This window comes from Nelumbo nucifera, chromosome 2 (assembly GCF_055504915.1).
Source record: "Nelumbo nucifera cultivar China Antique chromosome 2, China Antique-T2T, whole genome shotgun sequence".
NCBI lineage: Eukaryota > Viridiplantae > Streptophyta > Magnoliopsida > Proteales > Nelumbonaceae > Nelumbo > Nelumbo nucifera.
This window is the reverse complement of record NC_142650.1, coordinates 29887523-29899504: the sequence shown is the minus strand read 5'-3', so window position 1 is coordinate 29899504 and position 11982 is coordinate 29887523. Positions and strand designations below refer to the sequence as shown.

Genomic DNA, 11982 nt, shown 5'->3' with positions numbered 1-11982 from the left:
AAGCAGAACAATATGATTGATCCCAACGTCAAAACCAGGCAGTGGGGAGAGAGAAAAGAACTTGAAAAAAGGATCGCGAACAATGTAAGGGTGCAACTCCCCGAGTTCATCGCCACACAGATACGGTGAAACCCATGAACACTTGATCCAACCATGTCTGTACTGTACATACCGCCTTCTCCAACAAGTCTGATCTCATGCTGGTGCATCAGCTTCCGCTGCCATTAAATTCTGGACAGGACGGGATCTGCTCCTCACACTTGGGCGCTTCACATGCACATCCACCGTTGCATTGGGAACATCTCCCATGAATAATAACTTAATCTGGTCTCCCTCTATTGGTGGTCTTTATTGGATTGTCTTCCTCATGAGGTGGGACCCACAAATTGAATAAAAACAAAATGAAGAAAAAGTTGAAAAGGAAAAAAAGGGGAAATCAAGAAAAGGGTCTTTTTGTATTCTTTAGTTTGTCTTGCAAGATAATACGTCTTTTGGTGTCCAACAAATTGGGAGAATTCAATCTCCACTCTAATAACTCTTTAGCAAACATCAAAAAACAGGAAAATGGGTTTTGAGAAGAAAGGTTTGGAAAAAAAGAGATGTACAAGGGTTGAAACGAAGAAGATAAATCCATTTTCAACATCTCTTCTTGCTTCCATTGTTGTACTTCCATCTTTGGTGAGAGATTTCTTATTTGCTATCTATTCTACTGATGCTTTTTGTTGTGGGAATCCAAGAGCCTTCTTAATGTTCATCGTTTAGTTGTAACTAGATAGAAAAACAGTGTATTCCATTACTATTATTGATAGTGGATGATTTGGATTTCGGTACCATGGTTTTTACCTTCACATTGCAGGGTTTTCCATGTAAGTCTTGGTGTCTACCACTGTTGCTTGTTTTGTGTTTTGATTGTTTGATTCATTATTACATATCTGCTATTTATTGGTTAAGATATCTCTTATTTGCACAAGGAAAATATAGGGGTTATTCCTAACAGTCTTCTCTTTCTCTCAATCTCTTGGTCCTCTCTCTTTCCTTCTTAAAATTAATTCATAGGAAGCAAAATTAGTCATCAAAACAACTTCTTAAATTTAATTCATAGGACAACAAATGGTGCCCCAAATATTTTGACGTAAATAGTGTGGTTGCTTCTGAAAAAGAAAATAAAAGAGGCAAAAGGTCAGACATTCTGGGGCTCCAAGAAAAGCCGAGCTCAGAGTACTCAAAAAAAATATTAAGGAAGTCGTGATCGGAGGCTTGGCATACAACATATATACATTGGGGGTCCAAAAAAAGAGGCAAAAAGTCAGACATTTCAAGGCTCATCTACCCCCATACCTTCCACACTAGCATTAATTCTACTGTCTTCACTACCTCTGACCACATCGATCTTGTCCTTGTCCTCCTCAGAGTCAGACTCTTGATTGACCTAACCCATCATCTCATCGGTGCATGCCAACGAATTTAACTTGTTGAGGTCAAACTTCGGGCACACCAAGGCCACTAGCATCCGACACAGCTTGAATCCCTAACGACAGGTGTCGAACCCGAACTCCTCCCTTTCCTTCAAGAAGTCGGGCAAAGTCTTGAATTCTTCAATTGCACGGACCTCGACAGAATGGACGTTATCAAGAAACTTGGATTGTTGCTCAGTGAGGTTGGCCTCCTTCCCTTGTAACTTTTGGTCCTTGCGCCCAAGCTCCTCAGTTAACTTCTCAACCTCCCTCGTCAAGTCTGCATTACGACCCCGCTCAACCATGAGCTCGTCCTTCAGGTCGCTGATGAGACGGACAACCAGTTCAATTCGGGGCCTATACTCCCCTGCTTCCTCCTTAGTAGCCTAGGCCCTAGCCAAACTACCCTCAGCCTGCCTCAGCAAAGAATGCACCAAAGTGTTTGCCTATAAAAGATATAAAGGGAAATAAGTCCAGAATGGAAGTCGGAATGAATACAACGGAAAGGTTGAGAACATACCACCATGAGGCAACGCATAAGTTTTCCCCCGAGCTCACTGGGATGTGACTCGTGAAGCCTCGCGACCTCTTCAGGAAAGACGGTTTCCTTGCTCTTCACTAGGGTGGTCCAAAAGTCCATGATGGTGCGCCTCTCCTCGAGATTGGTTTCAGAATTCGTGCCACCGGATGCCCCAGTCTCGGGTGGTAAAAGGGGCTCTTTGGATGTATGAGTGCTCTTGGGCTCTAGCGAGGTCCTTTCTAGCTGGTCACCCTAGACTAGGTCAACTACCGGTACGATCTCAACAGTTCATATGGAGGTCTCTGGAGTAGCAACCTAAGGTTCCTCTTAGTGATCCACCTTCCTCTTCTTTCTCTTCATGGCTTGGAATAGCCCGGAAGTTGGCATGCCCGACATGTCTCCTACACAAGAAATTCAAGGGTGAGCCAAACTATAAAAAAAAAGTAAACAAAGAAAAGAAAATGCCCAAGCCTAAGGTGATGACCAACCTAGAGGACTCAGTTCGGCCTAGATCAGCTTCTTCTCGGCCAAGTACTCACTTAGCATAGATTTCCGATCCACTAGGACATAAACTCTTGCATGCATTTGCTCACTTAGAGTTTCCTCCATGGAGTCCCTTACTCCCTCTCTCTAAATTGTTAGGAATGGCCATCCGCTACTTTGGTCAAGGAAGAAATACTTCCTCTTTTGGCCGATACCTTGGAGGGTAAGCCATTTAGCAAGTTACACCAAGGTTGGTAGGACAGGTAATAACTATACATCCCGGGAGTGCTAATAGTGTTGGGATGTATATGGCATAGTTTGGCAAAGGTTGGCAAAAGTCTTAACATCTAAGGGGAAGCCAACATGGTGACAGAACGAGATGGTGCTAACTAGGGTCCTAATAGTGTTGGGATGAAGTTGATTTAAGCTAATGTTGTAATAGTTCAATACCTCAAGAAGAAGCGGATGAAGGGGGGAACCGAAGATCCGCTTTCAAGGCAACCTCAAAGACAACAATCTCATCATCTCTGTGCTCCTACGAGTACCCCTCAAGAGGAAGAGAGTAGGGGTAACCGTTGGTACTATCTGTTTTTGGAAAACCGTAACCAAAACCGAACTAATGCCAATCGGTTAACCGATTGATCATTGGTTTGGTTCATGAGTTTTTAAATAATAAATGATATATCATATATAATAAACATATATTTATATATAATGCAAATTTTTATTTTATAATATATATAAAATATATAATATACATATATATGTAAAATATATCAAAATATATGTATACTGGTCGGTTAAGTTAACCTCCGGTTCCCTATATTGGTTAACCGAAACCAAACCAGTACCTTTGGTTTTTTTAAAACACCGACCCAACCGATTCGGTTAATCGATTTTTTGGTTCGGTTTCGGTCGATTTTTTCAATCGGTTCTGTTTTTTTTTTTTTTTTTTTGCTCACCCCTAGGAGAGAGTATTTGAACTGATTTGGAATCTTATACCAAGTTGTGAGCTCATAGACGTTGTCTGCAGAGAGCTCGGAGGGATCAAACTAGTCCGGTGCTTTAGCCCAATGTGAAGACGAGGCCCTTTTATGAGAACCATGCTAGTCTTGAGTCAATGTCCCTTCCTCAGACTTTCTACCAGACATTGTAAATGAAACAGAGCTAAGGAAAATGACTAACCTAAAATGAATAGACCAACCTCCCCGATAATACTGATCATTTCGGTAATGCCGAGCTCTGCGATCTCACCAGGAACTCCAAAAATAGGGACAAGAAAATGGGCCCCGAGTGTCCTATTTATAGACAGATGAACTGAACTATGGACAGTCGAGATCAGTTGGATCCAACGGATCGCAAGGGTGCGGTGGTTCGTATTCCGAGTCCAAATCTGTTTAGCGCATTTTTGACATCCGACAACCTAATGGTTGTGTGGCATCTGCACGTCCCCAGTACGCTACCTTGTGCCTAGGCCAGATTGACCGAACTGACTCGATCCCGAACCATTGGTCGAACCACAAATGAGGATGGAGAACAAACCAAATCATCTTAGGTTAAAACTATTCCTTCTAAAGACTGACCACCCCAGACTTGGGAGTGGGGGCAATTGATGAGTGATAATTTGGTCCTCCAATGACATCATGACACGTGGCACCGTAGAATAGCTGGGTGATACCTCGGCACCACGTAAGCAAACAGCTAGACATGCGAACAGCTAGACAACTGCATCAGTGACCTCGGCACCGCCTCGGTAGGTCGACATGCGAACAGCTAGACAAGACCTCAGGTCGGTGTGAGAGGCGACCTGCTTCCACCAAACTTCCCTGGCCCCAGTTAATGATCTGTCTCACGTGCCGAGCAACCTCCCCCTTAAGTGGTCAATCACCACCAAATTCCCCAAGATTACGATGCCACGTTGGAAGAACTGGCTATCACCCCACCCATTTTGGACGAGATTGGATAAACATTATCTACTTGCATAGAGTCCATCTCTAGGCGTGAAACCACCTCCAAACTAGATGAGCCGGAGATCCCGAATGCATTTCGTAAGGTTCACAGCAACCCGCCTATATAAGGGCCTCACCTCCAACCTCAGAAGGTACATACAATTTATCTCTCAAGCACTCTAGTTCTCTTGCATTTTTGTAATCATTTTCCCAGCTTGCCGACTTAAGCATCAGAGTGCCCACCTCATGTAAAGCAACCCAGACACTCTAATCTCTCTCTCTTGTAGCTTGACTAGGCAACCTACTCAATACAACATCTAAGCTATTTGCCAACAAGGAGCACCACATCGCACATCATCAAAATTAAATGTTTCATTCATTGCCAAAAGAACTTTTTGTGTTAGTTTTGAGTGAAATCAATGTTGAATTATTTGTTCCTTTTAGAGTTACTACTTTTTCTTTTTTATTTTTAAAATGTAAATTAAGATGGTTCTTTTCTTTTTTTTTTTTACATTTGTCTACTCTCTAATCCACCGACCATGTGTTGTAGGGTTGTGAAATTTAACAGAAAAAAGAAGCAATGGTGAATAAGACCTAGTGATTGAATAGGAGGAATGGGTGTGGAATGCTAAGACTAGGTGTAAATCGGGTCGTGCCGCCCATGGCCCGGCCCGACTTTGGACCATCCCGACACGACACGATGACACACAGGCCATGCCAAGCTCGACATGATGGTTTGGGTCATGTTGGACCTAGGGTTTGAAGTCCACGGGCCAGTATGGCACGACATAATTGTGCTGCCATGTTGCCCGCGGCCCACAGGTCGACATGATCCAGCCTGTAGTACGGCACGCGGCATGGCCCATCACGGGCTAGCATGGTATGACCAGGCCACACTCGGCCAACCTGAGAACTAGTTGTTGGCGACCCCCCCCCCCCCCCAATGGTTAGTTTCAGCTTTTTGGGGTTTTATTATAGAAATACTCCTCAACAACTATAAACAGCTATATGGGGGTATTTATGTATTTTGGTTATGGGGGATAAAAATGACAAAAATGCCCCCCAACAAATATATAACAGCTAGCTTAGGGGAATTTAGGGTAAAGTGATAAATAATTTTACAATGACCAAAATACCCCTACCAACAACAAAAAAATGACTAGTTTTTAAGGTATTTGGGCAATTGAATTATTTTTAATTCCTATAAATTGCTCTATCCTCCACCATTTTCATCACACCAATTCAACAATTCTCTTAATTTCTTCTCTAGTTCTCATACTATCTCAAGTTTCATCTCTCATACATTCTCTGAACTCTGATTGATTGATTCTCCAATTCTCAATTTTGTTGAGATTTCAACAAGAAAAAGGTTTGCTCAACCAGCTCAAGTATCTCAAGTTAGCAAATTGGGAGGCTTGGACTCTTGGAGTTGAAAGGCTTCAACTGTTGAAATCAAGTTGGATTCTGAACCGGCAATCTAGGTAAGTCCAATTAAATTAATTTTTTATTTTTTTAGAATTTAAAAAAATGGTCGGGTCCTTCCGAAACAAATACCCCAACATGTTCAACGTCGACAATATTCAATTGCATCATGATAATGTTAGCACCGGTATGGATGCTATTGATATTGATGGAACATCCACCCCTAGTATTGATACTAGGAGAAAGAAAAAGAGGGCCTCTAAGTTGATTAGCCCGATTTGGAAAATATTTAAAGTAGAGGAGGTTGAGGGGAAGGGAAAAAGAGTTATTTACGAAAATATGCAGGAAAGACTTTAGCTATTGTAGCAAGGGTGGCATTGGCCATTTGAAAAGACATTTGCTCACCCATGAGAAAGAAGAAGAAGAAGAAGAAGAAGAAGAAGAAGAAGGGAGAGAAACAACACAAACTCAAATTGGGTGGGGGCTTGGTACATTTGAAAAAAAAATGAGGCAAGAATTAGCAAAATACATTGTACATGTTGAACAACCATTTTTGTTAGCTGAAGATACTAAACTTGAAAAATGGTTATGTAATTCTATAAATCCACAATTTAAAAAAGTTTGTAGGAATACTATTAGATCATATGCTTTAAAAATTTTTTATTTATATAAACAAAATTTAATTTATACGTTATCTAGTCTTATTTTTAAAGTTGCAGTTACTTCTGATGTTTGGACTTCTAAATTTAACATAAGTTATATTTGTCTTACCAGTCATTTTATTGATGAAAATTGGGTTTTAAATAAAAGAATTTTAAGTTTTAATAGGCTTGAATAGCCACATACTGGTGGAGTGAACATTCAAAAAGTTATCTAGTTCTTACCGCCATGGCACGTGATCTACTAACCCCCTGGTGTTTACAGTTCCATCGGACTTGTTTTAGTGCAGGTACTAGGGTGTTGGACGACAAGAGAAGTTGTATGAATGATGAAAGTATAAAGATGTGCATATGCTTTAAAGATTGATTGGATGGTGAAGACAAATGATTACAAGACAAAGGAAGACATGACACTACACCCAATATTTCACCTGAAACAGATGATAAAAGTCATGAACAATAGGAGAAAAATTAGAAAACGATGAAGTCAATATTTTTTGTATACTCACTCAATAGTTGTATAACATTTTTTCAAATTATTGTAAATTTTGTTTAATTTTATTTAATTTATTTGCTAGTTTTTAACATGTAATTTTGTATTTTTAATTTGTAACTATATTGTACTTTTTATATTTTATTAATTTATTCTACTTTCCAATTTTCATATTTCATTTATCCATCCAAGTATCTAACCATTGTATGCTTTGTAATTTGTATCATTCAAATTTAAATGAAATAAAATTCCTACTTTTCTTCTAATTTGTTATTCCATTCTTATTTGGTTAAGTATTTTTTTTTCATTTATTTGTTAGATTTCTCATTTCTTACCTTTTCAAATAATTCCCAAAGCTCAAATGAAAGTTAAATATTTTAGTTTTACACTTGTACTTAGCAAAGAAATAAAAAAAAAAGCAAAAATGTCAAAAAAAAGCAAAAAACAAAAACAGGTAAAAAACCAATTTGGCCCGATTTGGCCCATGCCCCTGTAGCCCAAGCCCGTGATACGGTATGACACAAGCCCGCACGGGCTTGGGCCATGGACCATGCCGAGCTGACCCCCAAGTTATCCCAAAGGGAGGGCAGCATGGCCTGCGGGCCGGCCCAATTTACACCTCTAGCTGAGACCTCGGTGATTGGACCTTTTTTTTTCTCTCCTTTCTTTTGTTACCTAATGCTACTGGTGAAGAACAGGGGGTGTACCAGTCAGAGTGGTGGTGGCAGGAATTGAGCCCAAGCCTTCGGCCCCAACTTTATACTGTTCCATGGTTAGGCTTTGAATCTGTTCCATTCAAATTTTTGCAAAATTTGAGCCCAAGCCTGGCCCATGAACAGATCTTCCGGTGGAAACCAAGGGACGGTGCCGGTGATGACAGGTTGTCTATTTCTCCATCAAAACATGAAGAAGATAACCCTGTTCTCCACCCAAAATTGTTTCTCACGACTGGGCAGTTTGGGAAAAGCCCAAATACAAATATACACAACACAAATACAAAATCAAAGTTTTACAGTGAAGATATTTGTATTTGCACTCTTTCCAAACTGTGATCACCTATAAATTTCAAAATAAAAAAAAAGAATAACCCAACTCATATGGACGATGCTGATGTGTTGTTGTATGATTGGAATTGCAGGAAATGAGCTAGGCTAAACCAATAAACCCATCAAAAGTTACGGTCCCAACTTCCACCTAATTCGGATTAGCTGAACGCGATGTGTAATGTCGTGTAGCTCAGGTACCAGCAGTGTCCATCCTTCTTTCTCTGCTACTGAGATGCTTTGAGATGGAAGCCCACACACGATTCCATGTAAAGTCAAAGGCCGATGCCGTGGAGCCGTGTGATAAACAACTGAATTGATTGAGCTGCTGAATTAATAATTGCTTTGGTTTTCAGTGAAAGAGTTGTTTTTGGTGATGGAATGGAGTAGGAGTTTGGATTCTGGAAACTACAATTTCAGTTTCAGATAAGTGCTACTGCTACCACACACGATTCCACGTGCATGCAGGCTTGTGGAATTGGTTTCCTATTCCCAGTTGATTTCTTTCTTTTACAATTCTTTATCCTTTATCAGGAATTCAGGACTTGGACTTGGATGTGGATCGGTGGCTTAAATTCTATATTATCAACGACAGCTCACTTGAGGTTGCTAAGTCAAGAGGAGACTCTAATCTCTTTCAGTTTTATGAGTTTCTGAGCTTACTCACACACACAGCCGAGAAGATGGCCGGTGGGTCGTTTGCTCCGGTAGGTGTGGCCAAGGAGAGGGCACAGCAGTACCAGGGGAAGGTCACCTCGTTTGTGGTCGTTACCTGCATAATTGCTGCCATTGGGGGATCAATCTTCGGTTATGACATCGGAATTTCAGGTTTCCCCATCTTTTCTCTTTCTGGGTTTCAATTACTTTTCCAAATAATTAGTTCTCTTTTCTGATGATCATGATCTTGAGAGCATATCAATCAATAGCCAAAACCAAAAAGATCAACCACAAAAAGGTGAGACCTTGGAACTAATCAGAAGAACAAAAAGAAGGAAACAGAACATTCCAGTCATAATTTACTAATCGAAGTATATATGGGAATGTGAAGTTGTGATGAATCAGTAATTGATTTTTCTGGGTAACAGAAATGAACACAAAATCTCATAATTAAGCTCTTGTTTTGCTGTATCTTTGATTAAATACCTTTTTTCCAAAGAAAAAAAAAATTCAAAAGAGGCGCCTACTTATGTTGTTAATTGGATAATTAACAGGAGGGGTTACATCTATGGATCCATTCCTACAAAAATTCTTCCCAGCTGTCTATCACAAAAAAAGACACATTCACGAGAACAATTACTGCAAGTATAACAACCAAGGTCTTGCCGCATTTACCTCTTCTCTTTATCTTGCTGGTCTGGTTGCATCTCTTGGAGCTTCTCCTGTCACCAGGAAGTATGGACGCAGAATAAGTATAATCTATGGTGGACTTAGCTTCCTTGTTGGAGCCACTCTTAATGCTTCTGCAGAGAACCTGGCAATGCTGATATTGGGTCGGATCATGCTTGGGGTTGGGATTGGATTCGGAAATCAGGTATTATTGTTTTTTCTCAAATATATTCCCTGCAAGTTTGGAGAATCAGACAAATTCTACTGAAAAGACTAAGAGTTCACTGAATTTGTATCAAAATTGTTGTTTTCTGATTTCTGAACTTCTAGTATAGAAAATTCTACCAAGCCCCTTGTATGTTTGCCATTGTTTTGTATAGAACTATACATAATTTAATTTCCTGCATTGTCAAGAATATCTACATTGGATTTCTTATATGATTAGAAAATGAAATTATCCAAGCTCGAGATCAATAGTTAGAAAATTAGTACTGGCATCTTACGTCCCTTATTGTCCCACTTTCCTTTAAATGTTCCATGATATCTGATTTGCCTATTGCATGGTGTTTTAAGGCAGTCCCACTGTATTTATCAGAAATGGCTCCAGTGCATATCCGAGGAGGGCTTAACATGATGTTTCAGTTGGCAACAACTCTTGGAATCTTTACTGCAAACATGGTCAATTATGGAACAGAGAAGATCAAACCATGGGGATGGAGGCTATCCCTGGGCCTAGCTGCAGTACCAGCACTATTAATGACAGTAGGAGGAATTCTTCTTCCAGAGACACCAAATAGCCTAATCGAACGTGGATTTAAAGACAAGGGAAGACAAGTTCTGGAGAAGATCAGAGGTACCCATAATGTTAATGCAGAGTTGCAAGACATGATCGATGCAAGTGAATTTGCAAATGCAATCAAACATCCATTTAGAAACATCCTTGAGACGAGGAATAGACCGCAATTGGTGATGGCAATCTTTATGCCAACTTTTCAAATATTGACAGGAATAAACTCAATTCTCTTTTATGCACCAGTACTGTTCCAGAGCATGGGGTTTGGTGGGGATGCTTCTCTATACTCCTCTGTCTTGACTGGAGCAGTTCTTGTTTTATCAACTTTTATTTCTATTGCAACTGTTGATAGATGGGGCCGGAGAATTCTACTAATCAGTGGTGGAATACAAATGATTTTATGTCAGGTAGCAATTCAATAAACCCTCAGTTTCCCATTTTGATTATAACCTAGTACTACAACTTGCTTCCTTTACTCACAGCTATGAATGACTCCTGGGTCATTACTCTGTTTCTGCAATAAATAATTTCTATTTTTTGGCTAAAACATATTCAGAAAGGATAGAAGGTGACGCCATATGTACAGTAAAAACTACATAGTTTATTTTCTCATATCAAGCTAGAAGTTAAAAGTATTTTGATTGCTCAGTTTTGATTAAAATAGGCATTTTGTTACTCACTAGCTTTGCATTTCATACAGGTAATAGTTGCCATAATCTTGGGCCTTAAATTTGACAGCAGCGCAGAACTCTCAAAAGGCATCTCGATATTGGTGGTGGTTGTTATCTGCCTTTTTGTCATGGCCTTTGGGTGGTCATGGGGAGGACTTGGCTGGACTGTTCCAAGTGAGATATTCTCTTTAGAAACCAGATCAGCTGGGCAGAGCATTACTGTGGCTGTCAACCTTTTCTTCACTTTCGTAATTGCCCAGTCTTTCCTTTTCCTCCTTTGTGCTTTCAAGTTTGGAATCTTCCTGTTCTTTGCAGGATGGATTATTATCATGACGATCTATGTTTATGTCTTTCTACCGGAAACCAAAGGAGTTCCAATTGAAGAAATGACACTCATGTGGAGAAAGCATTGGTTCTGGAAAAGAATACTGCCTAAAGAGTATGATGAGAACAGTAGCAGACAAACCAAATTAATGGAGTTGGGACAACCAGAAGATGCAAATGTTTCAGAACCTGTCTCTTGAAAACACAGTAAGATTTTAAGAAGGGAAGGATTTGAAAAGTCTGTTTTCAGATTAAATGTATATGAGTTGGTTATCTATTGATTTCTAATCTCATCTCAGTTGACCTGAAATAGCCCATAAACTAGCTTTGATGTACACTTGGTTTAGGATTTATATGCAAGACCTGATAGTCATGTTGCCCATATGATCTAATGGTATGGAGAATAACTTTTTGAAGATTTGGCATGCTACTACTAACATCTAATGAAAACTCAGATAAATGTTACAAATATTAAATGGAATGTTATGCTCTTACAACATATATTTCAAGACATAATATGAATCAAACTTTAACATAGCCCAGCTAAGTTTTGGAGGGGGAGTATTGTAGTAAATAGTGGAAATGGTCAATACAACTCTGTCAGCCATGAAAATAATTTCTTCATGGCTTTATTTATTTATGGGTTATTTTGCTTTGACTACACTTTTGGCCGGGGGGATATAAGTAGTGTAGATTTTTAATATTTTTTACTATTTTATTTTAATAATTTCAAGGTTCTTTCCTCCTATTTTTTGGTAAATAAGGAAAACAAAGGCTACACAACCCAGGGGTAGCCCTCCCCAAAGATCACACAAACAGATGTACTTGAAAAACCAACCTAAACT

The 11982-nt window shown here is 39.7% G+C and overlaps 1 protein-coding gene across 2 annotated transcripts; it reads left to right on the top strand.

The window, feature by feature from the left end:
* The first annotated feature begins 8186 nt into the window (after window positions 1–8186).
* Window positions 8187–11553, top strand: LOC104603391 (sugar transport protein 7-like). 2 transcript variants are annotated; one of them, XM_088898567.1, is made up of 5 exons: window positions 8191–8851; window positions 9235–9554; window positions 9923–10549; window positions 10843–10987; window positions 11129–11553. In XM_088898567.1, exons 1-5 carry the CDS (start codon window positions 8707–8709, stop codon window positions 11335–11337), a joined length of 1446 nt encoding a protein of 481 aa, XP_088754693.1. In that variant the 5' UTR covers window positions 8191–8706; the 3' UTR covers window positions 11338–11553. The 2 variants fall into 2 exon arrangements, with proteins under 2 accessions (XP_010265716.1, XP_088754693.1); XM_010267414.3 differs by having other exon boundaries at window positions 8187–8851; window positions 10843–11553.
* The last annotated feature ends 429 nt before the right edge of the window (window positions 11554–11982 follow it).